The sequence below is a fragment of the Gobio gobio genome (assembly GCF_949357685.1).
Source record: "Gobio gobio genome assembly, chromosome: 20".
Taxonomy (NCBI): Eukaryota; Metazoa; Chordata; class Actinopteri; order Cypriniformes; family Gobionidae; genus Gobio; species Gobio gobio.
This window is the reverse complement of record NC_137113.1, coordinates 26,331,204-26,353,431: the sequence shown is the minus strand read 5'-3', so window position 1 is coordinate 26,353,431 and position 22,228 is coordinate 26,331,204. Positions and strand designations below refer to the sequence as shown.

General features: G+C 37.7%; 1 protein-coding gene across 1 annotated transcript in view; it reads left to right on the top strand.

The window, feature by feature from the left end:
• shisa9a (shisa family member 9a) overlaps positions 1-21,867 on the top strand; it is a gene marked incomplete at both ends in the record, with an annotated part of 41,287 nt that extends 19,420 nt beyond the window's left edge. The window contains 2 exons of the mRNA XM_079845613.1: positions 15,546-15,671; positions 21,464-21,867. Coding sequence (XP_079701739.1) covers positions 15,546-15,671; positions 21,464-21,867 — 530 coding nt within the window. The remainder of the gene's footprint in view (positions 1-15,545; positions 15,672-21,463) is intronic.
• Between the last annotated feature and the right edge of the window lie 361 nt (positions 21,868-22,228).

Genomic DNA, 22,228 nt, shown 5'->3' with positions numbered 1-22,228 from the left:
GTTCATATTTACGATTATATTTGGCTAATCGCCATTAGTACATTTTTGCGATTCATAATTACTTCACAAAACATCGCTCTTGAAGCATAAACATAATTAACAGAAAGAAAAAAAACTTACTGTGTATGACACGTCACTTGCCATTGAAAGCTCCTTGTAGCAGCCTACGTTCCTCCTGGATCCTGCAGCCTATCTGGCAACCTCGAGTCAAGGGGAGGGGGAGAGGGGATACACCGCTCAACAGTAATTTGAAAGTGATTGCCGTACCAGTTTTGGCCACAGTCCTACATACAGCTCCTTTAATTAAAGAACAAAAGACAATCACTCACTGATCTTGACTGAATAACTTTTGTAACTTTAATAAGGATTCATCTATATTTTATTTATAAAAAGGAAACTATGCAGGGTTATTATACATTAGATTACAATATCTGAACTTTGTTCAGTTGTATATATAGTGCTATTTCTTGTTGTACTACTAACTTGTTTTTAATAATGTTTGAAATGTACATTAGTCTAGTTTATTAGTTAGTTGTTTTTTAGATTTTTGTTCATGGTTTTCAGCTGCAATGTTTTGCAAAAAGACAGAATAAATATGGTTGCTATCTAAATATTTGACATTTTCTTTTTTTACCACATTGAAATCGAAACTGGGAATCAATAAGAATTGGAATTGATAAGCAGAATCTGAATTGGAACCAGAATTGTTCAAATTCAAACGATACCCAACCCTATTTGCAAGCACTTTTCTTTAACAAAACAAACTCAAAATTACACTTCTTTAGGTTATCTGTAAACAAAAACACAGGAAACAGAACAACACATATTGTAAGACAAGAGCTGACAAAGACTGGACAAAACATAGCTATAAATACACAGGGACAACCTAGGAACTAAATGAGATGATTAACTAGACGTTCAGGCGATGTGTACATTGATTATCTTCACTGCAAGTATATAAAACACAACCCTGCCTCTTTTCCTTTTCATTTTAAAAATATGAAACTGAACTAGGAACAGTACAAAACCAACGATGGATGATGGATGGATGGATGGATGGATGGATGGATGGATGGATGGATGGATGGATGGATGGATGGATGGATGGATGGATGGATGGATGGATGGATGGATGGATACAACATTACTATTTACGCTCCTTTGTTTTCTATAACGTCCACAAAAAAAAAAAACTTTTTTAAAACATTTAAAAAACTGGACGTTTTGAATATTCTGAGAACATTCAGAAATAACATTTTCATAATTTAATGGGAAGTTAGCAAGACATTCTTAGAGCATATTTTTGTAAGCTGGGTCTTTATCGCTGCAAACACAAACCTCAAATCAAAGGTGAAAGGGCATTAAAGTCCATCAACCATGCGTCTAACAAGGACTGATGGATCTCTCAAATCAAAGTGGTGACATTTTACGAATCAGCAGCTGCAGTGCATATGACGTGTTTGCTGTCCCATTCAGTTGATGGCTATCCTCTTGATTCAAGTGTTTCCTGGATAGCAGAGCAATTTTGACTTTTCTCATCAGAAATTGTGAAGTAGAAGCTGTCAAATGAAAGTGTAATCATTTTCCTTAATATCCAGACATCTACTATAACACAGCACTGTCCAGCAGTGTAAAGCAGCGTTTGTCTGCTGTTTTAAACACACAGGAGGCTGCTGACCCAGATATACATGAAGGAAAACACCCATGCATAAATTAAGGTATTACATCTAATAAAGCGCTGTTCTACAAACCCTTGCCTTCTTTCGAAAAAGAAAACGGTGCTTTTCAAGGGGATTTAGTTAGCTGAATGATATTTGGGTGGTTCTTTATGTGACTCAGTGGAGCATTTCGACTATCAGTGGTGTTCAGACAGTGCCTGTATCTTTCCTTACATAATACGAGAAGTCGTATTTTAAACCTCTAATAGATTACCTTCAGAACCTTTGTCCATTACCTGTATTTAAAAACTAAATCCAATGCTGTTTTACGCATAGAACTCTAACAAAATGATAAATTGGCTGCTTTTAATCCAGACAGATGTTTATATGTATTTATCTTCCTCAGAGTTTAGCTTGTCATGCAAGGGTTAGGTTTCACTTTTTTCCAGATTCATTTAGATTCAAGTTAATTGCAAAACCGGTATTCCCACTTTCTAATGTTTCCACTAATGCTAGTGCTTACATTTTGCTGTTTCATTCTATCAATTATATCAGTAAGGCTGCAGTTAGGTCCTATAATAAGTTTTGGGAGCATTGGTTAGAATGGCTTTAATATGATAAACAAATAGCATCATTTTTCAGACTTACACACCCTCCAGGAGCTTATGTTCTGCAGTGAACGACGCCTTGTGGTGCCATACCAGAGAGGCATGAAATCGCTCTCACTGACCTTTTCTTGGACCGCCCCCACCTGGTGGAATGACCTGCCTATCTCAATTCGTGCGGCCGAGTCTGTAGCCATTTTCAAAAAACATCTAAAGACACATCTCTTCCAGCAGCACCTGACTAATCAAGAATAGCACTTATCATTCTATTCATTTTCTGTCCGTCTAAAAATCTGTCCTGTGTGTTCTGTGCTAGATTAACTGAGATTTGTTACAGCACTTGCATTGTTGCCCTTGACTGTTCTAGTTGCTTCTATTGCTCTAATTTGTAAGTCGCTTTGGATGAAAGCGTCTGCTAAATGACTAAATGTAAATGTAATTTTCAAACAAAAGTGTATTTATTAATTTATAACATGGGTCTGTATTATTAATTAATTTATATCTGAGTTACATCATATTTTTACAGTTGTTCTAACTAACACTTTTTAAGTTAACTTTACTTAAGGTCTTAACTTATTTGAAAAAATCTGTACTATTCACATACTATGCCTTGTGTACTCAGAAAACCCAAGTTAAGAGTAATTGATTGGTTTGAGTGCCATTTTATAAATTAAGAAAAATTAAAAAGACGGGACAATTCTTAATAGACTTTTCACTAATTTCCTCCAATTCTGCAGTTATCTTTGTCTAGTTGCATTCACTAATTTCTCAAAGTCATCTTAAATGTTGAATTGTCAATACAACTGAAAAATTTGAGAGAACATCACGTTGCACATAAGCTGACTTCATAAATTGATGTTGATTTTCCTCAAATGTTCTTGTTTGAACTCACCATTATGGTGATCAGTATTCCCTTTGGTTGGACACTTGCAACGTTATTTATATTATTGTAATTCTCTTTCTATTGATGCAGCGATGCAACAAGAAGTCACAGTTATTTTGTTTTAAAAGAAGGAAAGTAATAAACTGCTTTTAAAAGATGACCTATAGCTTCTAACGATACAATCCCATATACTTGTGACAATATCGTGCAATGGACCATGCTTGAGTCACACAAAGACTTCAAACATTCAGTATGCAAAACACAACAATGGTAACAATTACATTTGATTTATTATTTACTCTTTTTTAGTTAATGTAACTCTTGTCTAAGTGAACTAAACTAACTAAGCCTTTGTCAGTATAACATATTATTCCTATTTCACTTTGCTTTTTTTTAAGTCTAACTAATTCGATTTTACAGTGAGAGAAAGATAGCTGCAAAAGGGGAGGAAATGAGTGAAAAGTCTGAAGAATTGCTCTGCCTCAATATGGCACTCTAACCAATCAATTAACAGGGTTTCTGAGTAACCAATGCATAATATGTGAATAGTATGGATTACTATTAAATTACTACAATTAAATTAAGACATTAACTAAAAAGTGTTTGGTATAACAACTGTTGGATTTTCCAGTGTAAAAAAAAACCACCCTGTTTGCAGAGGCTACACTATTTCCACTTAAAGAGTAAGGTGTGAACACTAACATAAAGAGTAAGGTGTGTGGCGTCAGCTTTTAACGTGACTGACCCGAGTTCGAAATCTGCCTTTTTCCAGTCTCATTCCCATCACATATCAGCTCAAAGAGGTGATTTTTTAATATACAAATAATCAAAAATATTCGAAAAGTGGAAATTATAGTTGGAATAAAGTGTTTATCAGGCTTCAGGGACAAGGGCAATTAATGTGTCAATAAGACAGCATCCATTTATGTTTTTTAATAAATATAATCATATACACTGAATATGTTGTTATTATTGCATACTATTTTATAATATACTATCTATAGTATATCTGCCACTATTTGCACAAAGTATAAATAGCATCTAACTACACTTAGTGCAAAGAAAATACTGATGTTTTTACTTAGTGTAAATCTTAATGTCATTGAGTTATTCTTCATATTTGTGGTGGGTTTGCAAAATCTGAACTGCAAAAATCTAATAGTTGAATCCTGTATACATTATTTTCACAATCAGATTTCCACATACTCTTCTCATTTTGAGTGCCTGGCGGTTTCTCATTTTTAATTCACACTCTTTCTCATATCAGCTCAGTGGATCTGAAATATATCGTGCTTCATCTTTTGTCTGACTTTCAGGCAGTTTGAGATGCAACAATACTCTGACATTTGTAGGTTGTTGGTAATGACTCTGTGTGGATTTCTGTAGCGCTCTCTCATGAGAGGCAGCATCCTGCATGTCTAATGAGCACTAGTGAACAAATAAACATATGGAGTGGATAATGAGGACATCAGTGTTTATAACACCAAGCAGTCCAATCTCACACTCTCAAAGAGTTGGCTCATTTACGAATGTTTAACATGGTTTACACTGCATATTTTATTGTTTACCCTTTGTGTAATAACTGATATCTTTTTATCAGCACTGACCCATTTGATCATGTTAGTTAGGAGTACGGACGTCCCCCTTAAACCTCCAGTCATGGTCATGTGGAGTAGTATACATTCTATAAATTGAAGAGGAGAAAAATAATGTGTAGTTAACTATACGTTATCTGTCTCTTCTTGTCATGTGTCATACAGTGTGGAGTAGCTGTGCACAAAACGCTAAAAACAAACCTTTATGTTCAAGTGTACTTTGACCTAATTTTTAAGGGAAGAAAACGTTCTGCCACTCTCAGGCCAGTCCATTTAAAGCACAATAGCAGATCCTGATAGAAGCAAACAGCTTTCATACACACACTCTGCTTCTCTATCGCTCATCCGCAGCAGTTTCACGGGATTGTGCTCTCTCCTCACATTTGAATTGTGATCTAACTTTTTCAGAGCAGCTTATACTTCTATCCTGCTGCTGCTGCTATCTGTCTGTTTGAATGGGTGTTGTTAATAGCGCCAAATAGTACTGGTTAAGTAAATTAAGTCAGTAAAATCACAAAATAAATGTAATCAAATATCTAATCAAATATGAGAAGTTGTGGTTATAAGTTTAGATATACCTTGAAAACTCTGCAAAATGTTAATAATTTTAAGGGGGATCATAAAAAGTGCATGCTGTTTTTCAATTAGTAAACAATTGCCAGAAATATACAGGATTAAAGAGTTTTATTTTACAATAAATTACTGTACTCAGGCATTTACTGTAAAATCAATGAATGCTGGGTCATTTTCTTACAAATGTTTGTGAATCAAAAGCAGAATGATGCTGACATATAGCATACACTGTAAGAAATGTAATTGTTTATACTGTAATTGGTGATTAGTGTTCCATGTGCTTGGGATTTTGGACCTTGTACTGTACAGGTACATGGATCAGCCATAACATTATGACCACTGACAAGGGAAGTGAATAACACTGATTTTCTCGTCATCATGGCACCTGGTAGTCGGTGGGATATATTAGGCAGCAAGTAAATTTTTGTCCTCAAAGTTGATGTGTTAAAAGCAGGAAAAATGGGCAAGTGTGAGGATTTGAGAGTTTGACAAAGGCCAAATTGTGATGGCTGGACAACTGGGTGGGTCATATAGCATCTACAAAACTGCAACTCTTGTTGGGTGTTCCCGGTCTGCATATCAAAAATGATCCAAGGAAGGAACAGTGATGAACCAGCGACAGGATCATGGGCGGCCAAGGCTCAATGATGCACATGGGGAACTAAGAAGTTAATGCTGGTTCTGATAGAAAGGTGTCAGAATACACAGTGCATCGACCAGTCAGGTTGCCCATGCTGACCCCTGTCCATCTCTGAAAGTGCCAAAAGTGGGCACGTGAGTATCAGAACTGGACCACGGAGCAATGGAAGAAGGTGGTCTGGTCTGACGAATCGTGTTTTAGAACATAGAACGTTATCAATTTTAGAACGTAGAACATTTATCAATTTCTATTATTTAAATCAGTTAATTGATTGTTTGGCAGTATTAACTTGGTCTGCCGGAACCGGGAACATTTCCCATAACACCTGATGTACTTGTTACATCATAAAAGAATGGCATTTACGTTAGTCTCTCTGTTTATCCTGAGGTTTACTGTAGTCTGCCGTATCCAGATCAGATTGTGGACAGATAAAAACACATATGCACACGTATTCAAACGCACTTGCCTATAGGCTGAACACGTAATGCTTGCAAATCACGAATTTGCCTTTTTTGGTGGTTTGCGTGGGGATGATGATGGTATAGTTTTAAAACTATTTCAAACCTATTTCATGGTTTGCGTTCTCGGGCCACCAAGTGCTGTTGCCGTGTGGATGGGGGTCTGGAACGCATTGGGGGTTTTCTGTTTTAGTTGAGGATGGTGTTGTTTAAGTGGCACCAAATTAAATAACTAATCAGTTTTTACAAGAGAAATGAATCAATAAAAAACTTTTGCTTTTCTTCTAAAACAAAATTAATTTCCTATTATCATTGTAAAGCTGCTTTGAAGCAATCTGTATTATGAAAAGCGCTATATAAATGAAGGTGACGTTTTCTTTTACATCATGTGGATGGCCAGGTGCGTGTGGGTCGCTTACCTGGGGAACACATGGCACCAGGATGCACTATGGGAAGAAGTCAAGCTGGCGGAGGCAGTGTGATGTTTTGGGCAATGTTCTGCTGGGAAACATTGAGTCCTGCCATCCATGTGGATGTTACTTTGACACGTACCACCTACTTAAGCATTGTTGCAGACCATGTACACCCTTTCATGGAAAGGGTGTTCCCTGGTGGCTGTGGCCTCTTTCAGCAGGATAATGTGCCCTGCCACAAAGCAAAAATGGTTCAAGAATGGCTTGAGGAGCACAACAATGAGTTTCAGGTGTTGACTTGGCCTCCAAATTCCCCAGATCTCAATCCAATTGAGCATCTGTGGGATGTGCTGAACAAACAAGTCCGGTCCATGGAGGCCCCACCTCACAAGTTACAGGATTTAAAGGATCTACTGCTAACATCTTGGTGCCAGATACCACAGAACACCATCAAGGGTCTAGTGGAGTCCATGCCTCAACGGGTCAGGGCTGTTTTGGCAACACAGCCCTAACAACAGGGGGACCAACATAATATTAGTCCTAATAAGATGACATAATGTCATAATGTTATGCCTGATCGGTGTGTATTCATATTCAAATCTCTGATCTAGCCAAGTCAGAAGTGTGACAATGAAAACATTTGTTAAAATGATGACGAGCTAGAATATAAAATGAGCTAATTGGCTGATTTTAAGTTAGTCAAAGTAATCTTATAATGAAATATATGAAGATTTTATTTTAGCATTATTTAAGCATGAAGATTTACCAATAACCAATAATATAATATATACCAATAATCCATTTTAAATTGATAACTGTTTGTATATATATTAGTGCTGTCCAATCGATTAAAAATGTTTACTAATTAATCGCACATTTTCCCTGTAATTAATCGTGATTAATTGCATTGGAGTTTTTAATAATTTATATTAATAATTATATTGTAATAATTTCACAGTTACTCTCCAAATTAATGAAGAAACAACTTAAAGACAGTATATTTTAAATATCTGTTGTAATGGCATCTTTTTATGAATGAAGGCCATTATCACTGATACACTAATACTGATACTGATGTCTATATGAAATAAATATATAAAGCAATCTTTATATAAAACCCTTATAATAAATGTCATATTTACCTGTGGCCTTCCTACCTGTTAGACATATACAGAAATGAATAAAGTTATCAAACACCTTTTTCAACTAAATTATAAATTAAATATAGATTTATCCTAATTAAAGCTCCACTGATTGATTGACATTACTGACAGACGTCACAGCAACTGTTCTTTTAGGCTGCTGTCACTTTAAAATCTGCCGCTGCCGAACATGATGTGGATCTGACGCACTGTCATGCGCATCTAATTTTCATACTTTTTTCTCACATTTTCTCAACTCTTTAAGTTCATTTAAGACTTTATTTAACTTAAAACAGCTCTTATGAGAATACTCAACAAAGCTGCAATTTTGGCATAATTCTGTGTGTTGTTGTTTGTTCAAGTACGAAAGAGAACTCGATTCTCGAGCGCTGTCTGTACACACGATACTGGTGCACGTCTTTCTGTGTGTTGTGTGTGTGTCAGGACATGCACAGGCAGTGCATTCTCGTTTGTCTTATCGAGCTTAAAAGGTTTAAAAGCATTTGCATGAATAAGAGCGTGATCATATATTTTAATAATAGACAAAAAATTAAAAAAATTGATTGTTTTAAAAAAATGTTAATGTATTAAACTGAAAAAAATAATCCCATACGTTAACCTGTTAATTTTGACAGCACTAATACACACACACACACACACACACACACACACACACACACACACACACACACACACACACACACACACACACACACACACACACACACACGTCTAGTTCACTATGGTTTTTATACTGAACAAACTGTATATTCTGTCCCGTTACACTACCCCTACCCCTAGGCAAGGCAAGGCAAGGCAAGTTTATAGCACATTTCATACACAGTGGCAATTCAAAGTGCTTTACACAGAAATGAAGTTAAAATAGTTATAAGTGAATAAAATAAAAATATATATAGTATAATAGTTATAATAGGAATTAAAAGGAAATTAAAAGGAAATAAAAATAAAGATGAAATCCCCTATCTGGGGTGGAAGAAAATGGAGAGTCAGGTTTACTTTAAAAATATTTGTCAGGTAACTGTGCGTTTAGACAGTACCCTTACAGACAAATCTTCTTGGCCTAACTTGAGGGCGTTCTCTAGATGTTTTACCCGCCAGAGCAGATCTAAACGGGTCTTCCTCGCACCGGAGGGAGTACTCAAAAAATATTTGTCAGGTAACTGTGCATTTAAACATTACCCTTACAGACAAATCTTCCTGGACAGGAACACCAGGGCTATCTCTACTTTGTTCGACCGTCAGAGCGGATCTACACGGTCCTTCCTCTTACCACCAAGGCTATACAGGTCTATCCGTCAGAGCAGATCTAAACGGATCGTCCTCGTGCGGAGGGATTTCGATTTATCGCTCCCCCGTCTCTCAACCTCTTCCACCCAGACAGCCTTAACAAAATAAAAAATAATTAAAAATAAAAGTATAATTAAAAACTAAAAATAAAACAGGGTTAAAATGAGACATAATTAAAGTGCAAGCAGTTCGGACAAAGCACGTACGGTGACATAGCTCATTCAGTAAATGCACAGCTGAACAGATGTGTTTTGAGTCTGGATTTGAAAGTGGCTACTGTTGGAGCACATCTGATCTGTTCAGGAAGCTGGTTCCAGCTACGGCTGGCATAATAGCTAAACGTAGACTCTCCTTGCTTTGAGTGAACCCTTGGTATTTCTAATTGACTTGATCCTGATGATCTGAGTGATCTGTTGGGTTTGTATTTAATCAGCATATCTGCAATGTATTGAGGTCCTAGGTCATTTAGTGATTTATATACAAGTAATAGTACTTTAAAATCGATCCTAAATGTAACTGGAAGCCAGTGTAAAGACCTGAGGACTGGTGTGATATGGTCATATTTTCTGGTTCTGGTCAGGATCCTGGCAGCAGCGTTCTGTATGAGCTGTAGCTTTCTAATGGTCTTTTTGGGAAGGCCAGTGAGAAGACCATTACAATAATCCACCCTGCTGGTGATAAAAGCATGAACGAGTTTCTCTAAGTCTTGCCTGGAAATAAAGCTTCTAATTCTTGCAATATTTTTCAGATGATAGTAAGCTGATTTAGTTATTGCTTTGACATGACTACTGAAACTCAGGTCTGACTCCAAAATCACACCAAGATTCCTGACTTGATTTTTTGATTTTAGACCTTTAGCCTCAAGATATGCGTTCACCTTGAGAATTTCATCTTTGTTTCCTAATGTAGTGATTTCAGTTTTGTCTTTGTTTAACTGAAGAAAGTTTTGGCACATCCAACTGTTAACTTCATCAATGCATTTACATAGAGAGTCAATGGGGCTGTAGTCATTTGGTGATAGGGCTAAGTAGATCTGGGTGTCGTCAGCATAGCTGTGGTAAGCCATTTTGTTATTTTTCATTATTTGGCTGAGTGGCAGCATATACAGGTTGAATAGGAGTGGTGCAAGAATTGACCCTTGTGGGACTCCGCATGTCATGGATGTCCACTCAGACTTATGGTCACCTATACTCACATAATAACCTCTCCCTTCTAAGTATGACCTGAACCATTTGAGGACCATTCCAGAAAGCCCAACCCAATTTTCTAGCCTGTCAAGAAGTATGTTGTGGTCAACAGTGTCGAATGCAGCACTGAGGTCCAGTAGTACCAGAATCGATGTTTTGCCTGTATCTGTATTGAGGCAAATATAATTTATAATCTTTATGAGCGCTGTCTCTGTGCTGTGATGCGGTCGGAAACCAGATTGAAAATTGTCAAAGTATCCGTTTGAGTTCAAGAATTTGTTCAGCTGACTGAAAACAACTTTTTCAATGATCTTGCCTACCCCTAAACCTATCCATCACACAAAACCTTCTGCATTTTTACATTAGAACAAAAAAACTAATTCTGTATGATTTATAAGCTTGTTTCCTCATAGGGATCTCAATTTAGGTCCACACGGTGACATGAGTCCCTATGAGTATGTGTGCATTCAGGTAGAAAAACATGAACACACACACACACACATGTATATACAGTATAGTATATGTATGTATATATAATGTACTTTAAGTAATTGGAACCACTTTATATTAGGTGGCCTTAACTACTATGTACTAACATTTTAATTAATCATTTGACACAATGCACTTATTGTGTACATACATGTTTTTACATTGTACTTACATTTTTAAAAATACCTGCATGAAATTACATCTGTAATTAATTTCTGTTGTTACATGTATAATTACACTGTTGTCACTTCCATAACACCTAAACCTACCTTTAAACTTACCCATACCACCACACCTGTCCCTAACTTTTCCCGTATCCCACCTCAATAGCAAAAGTGTTTTGCAATGCAATATGAACACAATAAGTACATTGCACTTATTTTTTGATGTAAGTACATAGTAGTTAAGGCCCCCTAATATAAAGTGGGGCCAAGTAGTTTAACCTGAAAAATGTGTTGAAATTAAGTGTAACTGGAACATGAATAACTGGACTTTGCCTCCTCATTTCAGAACTCCACTACACACACATACATTTTCACTAGGTAATATGGTAGACAAGTTTGCATAGACTATATTTAGTCTTTCAACTCATTTCACCCTCTTTCACCCTCAAAAAAAACCCTGTGATCAACTCGGCTGTCACCACTCATAAAAATCTGTGATTATGTGATCTCTCTTCACATTTTCTGAAAACAGCAACTGCAGTAAGCTGTCTTTTCCCTGAATCTTTTCCTTAGGATAAAGTTTTACAGTTCATTACATTAAGTATCATAGTTCCCTCAAAGCAGACCTGGATATATAGATGACATCAAAAGCTCTTAGAGATGTGTCAAACAAAGTCAAATGAAATACAACCAAAATGCCACTGTTACCGTTAAATTTTGACTGACAAACATACAGGGGTCTGTTTTATATCCATGTGATAGGAATGATCCGCTGTGGGGCGTTTTACTGTACATCCCTGTTTTTAAACCTGGTCCATCGTAGCAGATCACACTGCAGTCCACTAATTGCAAAGTTGGACATGATCCCAGCAAAACCATCTTTTTCCTCTGTCAGTGGCAGATAACAATTGCTAATTAATGCACGTGTTAATGTTTCGTTGTTCGGCGGGCTAGTGGAGATATGGGGCATTTAACAACACAAGAACAAACACCAAAGGTCCATCAGTTGCAAACACTAAGCTTGCTTAGCATGTGGGTGGTGGAAACCATACAAGAGGCTGGCTGCATGCACTGCAAACAGAGCACAAACGCTTGTGTTGCCATGACGAGAGTGATAGCACAAGGAGAAGATGGTGTAAAGGCAATTTGCAACCAAACACTTGGGAGGAAGTTCTCCCAGTGGAAATGAGTCAGCTTCTTACACAAAACAAAACAAACACTAAGATACCCAGGAAATTGAATAGAATCAAGCATGGGATCACTCCCACTTATCTGCTACTTCTGTCAAATTTTCAAAAGAGTAGGCCGTAAAATCTGTGGTGTACAAAATGAACAGCATGTATGGTTAACAGGAACGTTTTGGCCCAAAAAACCAACAAATGTTCTTCAAAAAAGAGGCGTTTATCTCTCTTTTTATTATTGTATATTAGCTTCTTCTGGCTTCATGGAGTTCATTTTGCTTTTTGACCTCCTACCTTGAAACACATATTGGTGTGCTACGGCTCGCCACTCACGTTATTATGTGCTCATCTCGTCACTTACTGTTTGCCTGAGGTCACAGAGAAGGTCACAGATCTGAGGACACTGGAGGAGGACACTCAGCTCACTTAATAATGTCTTGCTGAACTTTGCCCTTTTCCTGTTATAAATTAAATGCCAAAAGTTGCAGTGTTTTATTAGAACTTGGGCAGAACACTTACAAAACATTTACTGTAGACATAAATACCAAATTAGTTAAAGTAAAAAATTAATTAGTAAAAAAATCTATTAAGTAAAAACTCGTTAAAAAGTTTAAAACTGTCTTTTAAAACTAGAATAAAATATTTTTAATATATATTTTAAGTGCAGATAAAATTGCTCCCTTAGCTGAAGAATTGACGTCACTTATATTTACCAAAGCTATATTTGATCAAAACAGTCAATTCAGTAACATTTTAAAATAGTATAACAACTTAAAATAAGTGTTTTCTCTTTAAATAAATTTTAAATCAAATTTATTCATGTGAAATTCATTGATGATAAAGCAGGATTTTGAGCAGCCATTACGCCACTCTTTAGTGTCACATGATCAGTGTTGGGGGTAATGCAAGTTACATAATCAGATTACTTTTTTCAAGTAACTAGTAAAGCAATGCATTACTTTAATTACAAAATTACAACAAAATATCTGCATAACTTGATTACTAATGTAACCCCCTATTCTACACGAAAGACTCAGGAGGTGGGAAAAACATTTGAATAAGCTTTATTTACAGTTTGTAAATAATGAGTATCGAATAGATGAAATGTTAAAGTTCTTTGGCAAAGGCCCCGTACATAGTTGAATCCGGAGGGTAGCGGATGCTTGCAGTTCCTGCCTGAAGATGAAGGCAGGGGCGGAGCCTACCCCTGATGTATCAACACTCTGAGTGGAACCCTGGACGCGAGAACTGGTGCCCCACCCCTGAGAAGGCAGGTCCTTCCTCAGGGGAATCTGCCAGGGAGGGGCTGTTGCGAGGAGCATCAGGTCCGAGCATCAGGTCCGGGTAGGACCTGGTTCATGGCAACTGCCTGAATATGTTCAGGGGCAAAACAGCAGTTCCACAACATCATTTCAGATGCTCCTGGAGTATATGGCATCCACAGCCACGGTCACTCTGCTCGGATTGATGCAAATAAGACCCCTATGAGTCCTGAAATCTGTCGCTGAACTTTCAGCCCTTGGTCAGACCTTGCCTTTCTACAGGCTGGAGTGCCCTGGATTGCACTTTATCTTATCTGTGTATCATCTTTTTATTAATTTTATTTAATTTTAATTATTTTTATAACTATTTTTAACCTTTATAACCTAATTTAACCTTGTTTTTATTTTTGGTTACGATTTTATTCATTTTCGGTTAGTGCTGTCTGGTTGGGAGAGTTGGGAGAGTTAGGAAATGAGACGGTACACACTCAGACGTGAGTGTGGAACACTGGGCCCTCGGAAGGGCAGGAGGTCACTTGGAAGCTGGGTGGCTACTAGGGTGTCTCACAAAGCAAAACATCTCTGACTCTTCTGTTCAGACAGGGGAGCCCCAAATTTAGTATTGTTATTTTCTTTCTTATACATGGTATTTCTATTTCCTATGTTGTGATTATTCCTACAATACTTTAATACCTTTTCTATGTAAAGCACTTTGAATGACCATTGTGTATGAAATGTGCTATATAAATAAACTACCCTTTCCTTTGCCTTGCCTTAAAACAAGTGTCCAGGCACGTTGTAGACAATGGGCGCCTAGAAGGGACCTCGACTGCGGTCCCAGACACTGTGCAAGGTTAGCTCTGCTAATGCACTCACATTCGTTTAAAGTAGGCTTGTTGAGAAGCTTGGGTGATTAACAGCAAAACACAGAAGATATAGTAACTTCAATGACCTGTTGAAGGCGATATCACTTCTTTTGTAACAGAAATAAACTGCCGCAGAAACAGTTAGATCCCATGGAAAATGTAATATGTACAAACGTACAAATGTATAGGAGTAAAGAGAACATTCACAAATGTAACTCAAGTAGAGAGTAAAAGTTACTAAATATCCTTGATACTCAAAGTACAAAAAGATACAAAAAAAGCATTCTTAAGTACAGTAACCTAATTACATTTACTCAAATACTTCACACCACTGGTGCACTCAAAGTGTTCAGTATCCGTTTCCCTGAGTCATCCAATTTTGAACATTACATAAAAGGATATAACGATGTAGTACTGTTAGCAAATAAAGAATATTTTCCACACGCTTTGGCAAAACAAAGAAATGTAATCTGTTATTATTTGACAAAAACATTAGAGAAAACAAGCGTACTAAGCGCTAATGGGTGTACAGTACAGTCTATAGAGTTTTTCAGAAGCTCTGAGCAGTAATCTGTGTGATGTCTGGTGTGGTATGACTCAGTGCACGGCGCTCAGTACAGACGTGTGTCAGCAACCCTGCTGCAGGGCTAAGTGATTAATTAGTCACAACAGGAGCTCTGCGTTGACAGCTCTGCCACGCAGGTTACACCTCTTTGATCGTCATTCACCGCTGACAATTCATCTCTATGAACCGGAGGAAGTCAAGGGAGGAAATCAATGAGAGCGGTTGTATGTACATACCATCGCATATTCTTTGACTGTCACATCACAGGAGGCAGATTGGACCGGGTTGTGACACTAGCCGCATACACACATCAAACAGCTCATTATCAGATCCATTCAGTCTGATTCTTCTTTCGTCTGCCTGCGACCTACTGTATGTACAAAAAGTTTTCGAGCCTTTCGGTGTCTGTTTCTCTTTTGTTATTAGTGCCAATCGAATCCCAAGGGACATTAGTCAGCAGTAAGCGAGACATATTATGAGGGGTGACTAAAAAAATGCTATAAATTAAGACAAAATAATGATGCAACCCTTTAACAATGTTTTGTGTTGTTTGCAGAAGGCGGCCAGATAAACAACATGATGCAAACGCACCCGTATCCAGCCCTCAGCCAGCTGTCCCATGTCTATGAACAACAACAATCGGCAAAAGAGCTCAACAAATACGCCTCACTGAAGGCTGTGGGTAAGAATGTACACTCAAAGGGATCATTTTTAACATGTCAGTATTATACTCTCATGTGGATCTTTCCTGTGCAAAACTCATAAATTATTCCTCTTATTGAACATAGCATTTACCGCAGAATATTTTACAAATGATTAATGAATCCCAGAATAAGAGGGTTTGAGAGCTGTTCTATCACTGGATCTGCATTGAAAGAGAGTGACTGTACCTCATTACAGTTCACCTGCGAGTTTTTAAATATTTCTCATTAGAAAAACTCAATATATATATATAATGGCTCAGGGAGAAAAAGTACAACCGTCAAATAAAAATACCGAAAATAATAACAAGCAACAGCACAACTAAATACAATAGAGAGAAAATACAAAAAAATATAAAGAGTGCTTTCAGGTTTTTCAGGCATCTAACAGTATAGTTTCCAGGTACAGAAATTGAATAAAGTAATCAAATATACAACAACATTGCATATAATCTTCACTGTAGAAATTACATAAAGATGAATCATTATTAAAGCTACAAAAGCTATTCAGTCAAGAGCAGTGAGTGATTCCCTTGTCTTTTGTTGTTTGATTCACATTAAAAACACAAACGGCAGGAATATTAGGCTGCTGTTCCTTTAAGACATAATGCACTGATCCAGTGCACTGATACTGTACATATGCGTTGTCTTTCTTGACTGCTTACATTCACTTAAGACATAATGTTTGCTATAGGAAACTTGCCAAGACTTAATTTGTGTCTGTTCAAGCGCAAGTCTTGAAAGAGAACTCCTTATTTGCTTTCTGTGTGCGTGCTTCGGATGAGTGCATGATTCATCCATGCGTTTTGTTTTATCTTCTTACAGCGTGCCTGAGTTGAATGTTTAAAACGGCAAGGCTTAAAGGGGTTTTCATTTAAACAGATAGCAAAGTGTGTTGTTCAGGTCTCACCTACACTCACACGCTATCAACACCCAGGTGATGACGGCATAAATGACTGGTCATTTTAGAACATATGGCACTCTCATTGAACAAAGTTTAGGGGAAGCCAGAATGCATATCCATCGACAAAAACAGGCATTAGCCTAACTCTGCCTGGCTGTTTTAAGCATTATTTTCAAAACACCGTACTATAGATGCGTCGTCAGATTTGAGATGATACGCGGTGCAAGTGTATGTGAACCATGCGTGGAAAATGGTACGGTTTGATTTTTTAACATAGAACCGTTACACCATTATATAAAATGTGTGTATATACACTCACTGACCACTTTATTAGTATTAGGTACACCTTGCAAGCACCAGGTTGGACCCCTTTTTGCCGTCAGAACTGCCTTAATTCTTTGTGGCATATTCAACAAGGTGCTGGAAACATTCCTCAGAGCTTTTGGTCCACATTGACAGGATAGCATCTGCGGATTTGTCAGCTGCACATCCGTAATGCGAATGTCTTGTTCCACCACATCCCAACGGTGCTCTATTGGATTGAGATCTGATGGCTTTGGAGACCATTTGAGTATAGGGAACAGTCATGTTCAAGAAACCAGTTTGAGATAATTTGATCTTTTTGACATGTCACATTATCCTGCTGGAAGTAGACATCAGAAGATATGTACACTGTGGTCATAAAAGGATGGATATGGTCAGCAACAGAAATCAGGTAGGCTGTGGTGTTTAAACAATGGTCAGTTGGTACTTAGGGGCCCAAAGCGTGCCAAGAAAACATCCCCCACACCATTACACCACCAGCAGCCTGAACCACTTATACAAGGCAGGATGGATCCATGCTGTCATGTTGTTTACGCCAAATTCTGACCCTACTATCTGAATACAGCTGCAGAAATTGAGACTCATCAGACCAGGCAACGTTTTTCCAATCTTCTATTGTCCAATTTTGTTTAGCCCATGCAAATTGTAGCCTCAGTTTCCTGTTCTTAGCTGAAAGGAGTGACACTCAGCGTGTCTTCTGCTGCTGTAACCCATCTGCTTCAAGGTTTAACGTGTTGTGCAGAGATGCTCTTCTGCAGACCTCTATCTTGCCTTTCTATCAGCGCAAACCAGTCTGGCCATTCTCCTCTGACCTCTGCCATCAAAAAGGCACTTTCACCCACAGAACTGCCGCTCACTGGATATTTTCTCTTTTTCAGACCATTCTCTGTAAACCCTAGAGATGGTTGGCTTGAAAATCCCAGAAGATCAGCAGTTTCTGAAATACTCAGACCCTCCTGTCTGGCTCCAACAACAACATTCAAAGCCTTTCTTGCCCTTTCTGATGCTCAGTTTGAACTTCAGCAAATCGTCTTGACCATGTTTACATGGCTAAATCTATTGAGTTTGGATGATTAGATATGTGTTAATGAGCAGCTGTACAGGTGTTCCTGATAAAGTGACCGGTGAGTCTATATACTGAGTGTACGTTTACACGACAACGAAGCACTAAAAACGGAAACATTTTTAATTAGCATTTTTCGTGTAAGAATGACACCATTGTCAAAACGATAAACTAAAACCGCTTTATTATGCTGCCAGGCCAGTAGTTGGCGATGTCACTTAAAGAAACATTACGCGCCTATAGATTGAACACGTAATACACATGTGCATTACGTCAGCGTTTTCACAAATTCACGTTTTTGTAGTTTACTCGGAGACAATAACTGTATAATTTTCTTAGAATTTTCTATAACTTGCACTTTGAAGCCCGTTTTCAAAAGTTTGCATTTTAGGCCCCCAAAACACCATTGTCATGTAAATGCATGGCCAAAACACATAAAAAGTTTTACGTTTTTAGTTGAAACTGAAACTAAGCTACAATAAATTTGCATGACTTCAAAACGGAATCAAATAATGAAATGTTACATTATGAAATGGCATATTAGAAAACTTGAAATCTTTACAACCCATTTGCATTCAATAAAAAAAATGCCACTAGATAGTCATAGAACTAGACTGACATTCTAAAAATGTAAAACTTTTAAAAATGTTTTTACATTTAGACATTCAAAATAAAATATATAACTAAACTAAAACCACCAAAGATAGTGAACACTAAATTGAAGGCAAATACAACAATGAAAAATGATAAATTATGAGGCCTATAACCCTGTGTTATGTTACTATTGATAAAAGTCTGCTAAACGCATACATGTAATGCCATGGTTTAACTGTAGTATGTTGCTACTATTGTTTCTCCAACTGATCACCTGAGGATTTCTCAATCAATGAGACGCCCAAAGAGAGTCTCACTGAGGCATGTCATTTATAATGTGTAGTCACTCAAGCTTCCTTCCTGTCCCTATACCAGACATGTTCTGATTTCACCTTATCATGGTTGATGGATACTATGAGATCATCGAGCAGAGAAAAACTGACCCTCTGGCATCATGGTTATTTTTTCTTATTTAATTGCCTTCTCCATGAAAATTCCCAAAGGTGCAGAATTGTTAGAGCCGATAAGCCCCAATTCTACAAATCAATACTTCTCTCTCAGTCCCCAAATACATCTCTAAGGTCACAGAATTGGATTTCCACCCGACATAGAGAAGTGGAGCTTCTAATAAAGGCCTGTACTAGAATACCCTCCCACCAAAACCCTTTGAGATCCTGATGGCACTAACTCTATGCGTGGAGTCACAGAGTTGCGAGCCGATAGATATTTGAACTCTGTCTGGGGGCACTAGTTACAAAACCACGATTCATCTTGATTATGGCTCTTGAGGATGTGCACTGTTGAGCACTGTAATTGATTCACCCGTCTGTTGTGATGATCCCTGTATCTGATACAGGGAGCAGCTCAATTGTGAAAAAATGTCCACCGCGCACAAGATCTCCGTCTTCTCCCGCAGGGGCAGACGAGCAATAAATAAGATTTATCATCACACCACAGACCAAACTCGTTTTAAGCGTGAAAAGTTTATCTTCAAGGTCGGCAAAGCAACCGACCATCAAAGGCAGACAGAAGAAGTCACACTAGGTTGCCTGGTACTTTAAGAGTAATGATCCACTTATAAACATGAATCACCTGGTTAAAGGACACATCTCCCAGAGGAACACGACAGGCTGTACTTACACTGACCACAGATTGAAAACCTTAACTGCTTGTGTGTTAAACTCATGGGTTCAGATGCTAATGTTTCTGGAGGAAAGGTGGGACTTCACTGACTTTACTATTGAACTGTGTACCAATTTTAATTTGACTGGATGATCATGTCCAATATGTTGGCGTGAAATGGAAAATCACCCTCTCTATTTTCTAAATGCATGTTATTGATCTTTTTGTGAACGATTCATCCACTTCTATTTATTTGTTAAATTTGAACTCATAGTTTGTCATCAAAATGTAATCGATCAACTCGATCTTCCATTGAAATGACAGACTTCTCTCTGGTAATGTATATAGACAGAGCGACACGCGTCATAATCTGAAAACCACGCCCACAAGGGAGGAAAACAATCCAACGCTCTCCATTGACTTTGTATTGTGTGAAGCGGCCTCCTTGTCATTTATGACTTATAACAAAAACAGAACAATGTCTAAAAGCTGATATGTGACAAAGTGTACAGCAAACAAGCTAAACAAAACCCAAAACCCAGAACTTTGTATAAGCTGTTGACCCAAAAAACAAGCGTTTAAGGACACAAAAGTGGATACAGGCCATTGAGACAGAGCGCAACATGTTATATTACACTGAGAACTACACCCACTAGAGGGGAACGTAACCAGCGACAGGAAATATAATATATAAAACTGACATTTGGATATAAGACTTAACAGTGACAAAATGTTTACTGCACACATAGACATATTGAGGCATACTGAGTGTCAGGATCCCAAAATGTACCCATTCTTCCTGCTGATGCTTCACGTCTTATTGCCTGTATCCACTTTTGTCTCCTTAAACTCTTGTTTTTTTTGATTGACAGCTTATAAAAACGTATTTCTGTGTTTTTTTAGCTTGTTTGCTGTACACCTTGTCACATATCAGCTTTCAGACATTGTTCTGTTCTTTGTTATAAGTCAATAATGACAAGGAGGCGGCTTCACGCGATACAAAGTCAATGGAGAGCATTGTCGCTATGCTGGACTCAAGCTCACATTTAGGCCTCTGTCCAATCAACAACCGACGGATAGAACCAAATCCTGCCCTTTTTTTCTTTTTCAGTAATCCATTTCACTCAGATGCACATCACGGGAAAGAAATCTGTATTGACTCATAAATGAATATTAGAGTCATAAATATAATTAAAAATGTTCAAATCAATTCAAGATTTATTTTAATATTATATTTATTTCAAAATATGTTATTTTTTTATTTTAATTGTGATTTTGTTATGAGAAAGAAAATCATAATCAAAATACATAAAACAAACAAGTTAAAATAAGTTAAATAATAAAAATATAAATAATAAAAAGTACATGATATATAATGATTTATTATTTATGACATGACCTCTTTAACATTTATGCTATAACCTTTCAACCAAAAATAGCCATTACAGTTGGTACAGAGTGTGCTTTGCTACAGAAACAACAGCAATTGAACATAATGTTAGTTTTGTTGTACCAAAATCAGTCCTATTTAAATGTTTCATTCAGAAATAATAGCTATTCTACTTTTCCCACAATAGCTCCCTGTGGTAGGTCATTTTTGTAGCATAATTTCAAGTAATGAAATTCAATTTTTGGACTGGGTACATAACACTCTTCTATCTGATGGAAAATTCACTATTTGAACCTTCTATGTATGACAACCTCATACAATTGCAATCTCCCTTGAGCTCAACTAACCTCACGCTTCCTCTCTATCTTGCCATCAGCGGCCAAAGCCAATGGTGATTTCCTCAACAAGCAACACCGCCACTTGGTCGAGTTGGCGGTTAAGGGAAGCCTGCCGCTTCATCCAGTCAGAATGGAGCACGTGGAGCCCACAGCTTCTTACGTCACAGAGATCCCGTGCCTCAAGCAAAATGGACAGAAGCCCAAGAGCATTAAAGCCAACATGGCCCATCCCGCGATGGCCTACAGCTCCAATACCATCGCAAACCCCGGCATGCTGAGGAGCTGGGAGAACGCAGAGACTGCGGGTCGCCGCAAAACCTACGGCCCTAGGAAGATGTGCACAATGGAGCGAGTTAATGAGCTACACACTGCCCGAAGTCATCATTACCTACCAACGCAACCCTACTTTGTAACCAACAGTAAGACAGAGGTGACTGTGTAAGAGGCTGAATAGTGGCAGAGATTACTGTCATGAAAGGACTCTCCACACTGCCTCTAGTGGACTGGAGGCACAACAGGGGTGAGCATGTTATGATGCTCTCTCACGATGACATCCACTGACTGCGAGGCCAGGGACACTTGGAAAAGTTTACCACAATTTATATCCACTGTAACAATGACGTGTTTGTGTTCTGTAAATGAAAAGGTAAAAGGAAACAGATGTAAAGAATTGGCACACGAAAAGATTCAGATCAATAGCAATAAGATCTAATAAACGTGTACGGAAAGAATGGCTATGGAGAGATGAGACATTACAGAAATGAAACATACCGGATAATCGATCCCAGATATTAAAGGGCTGT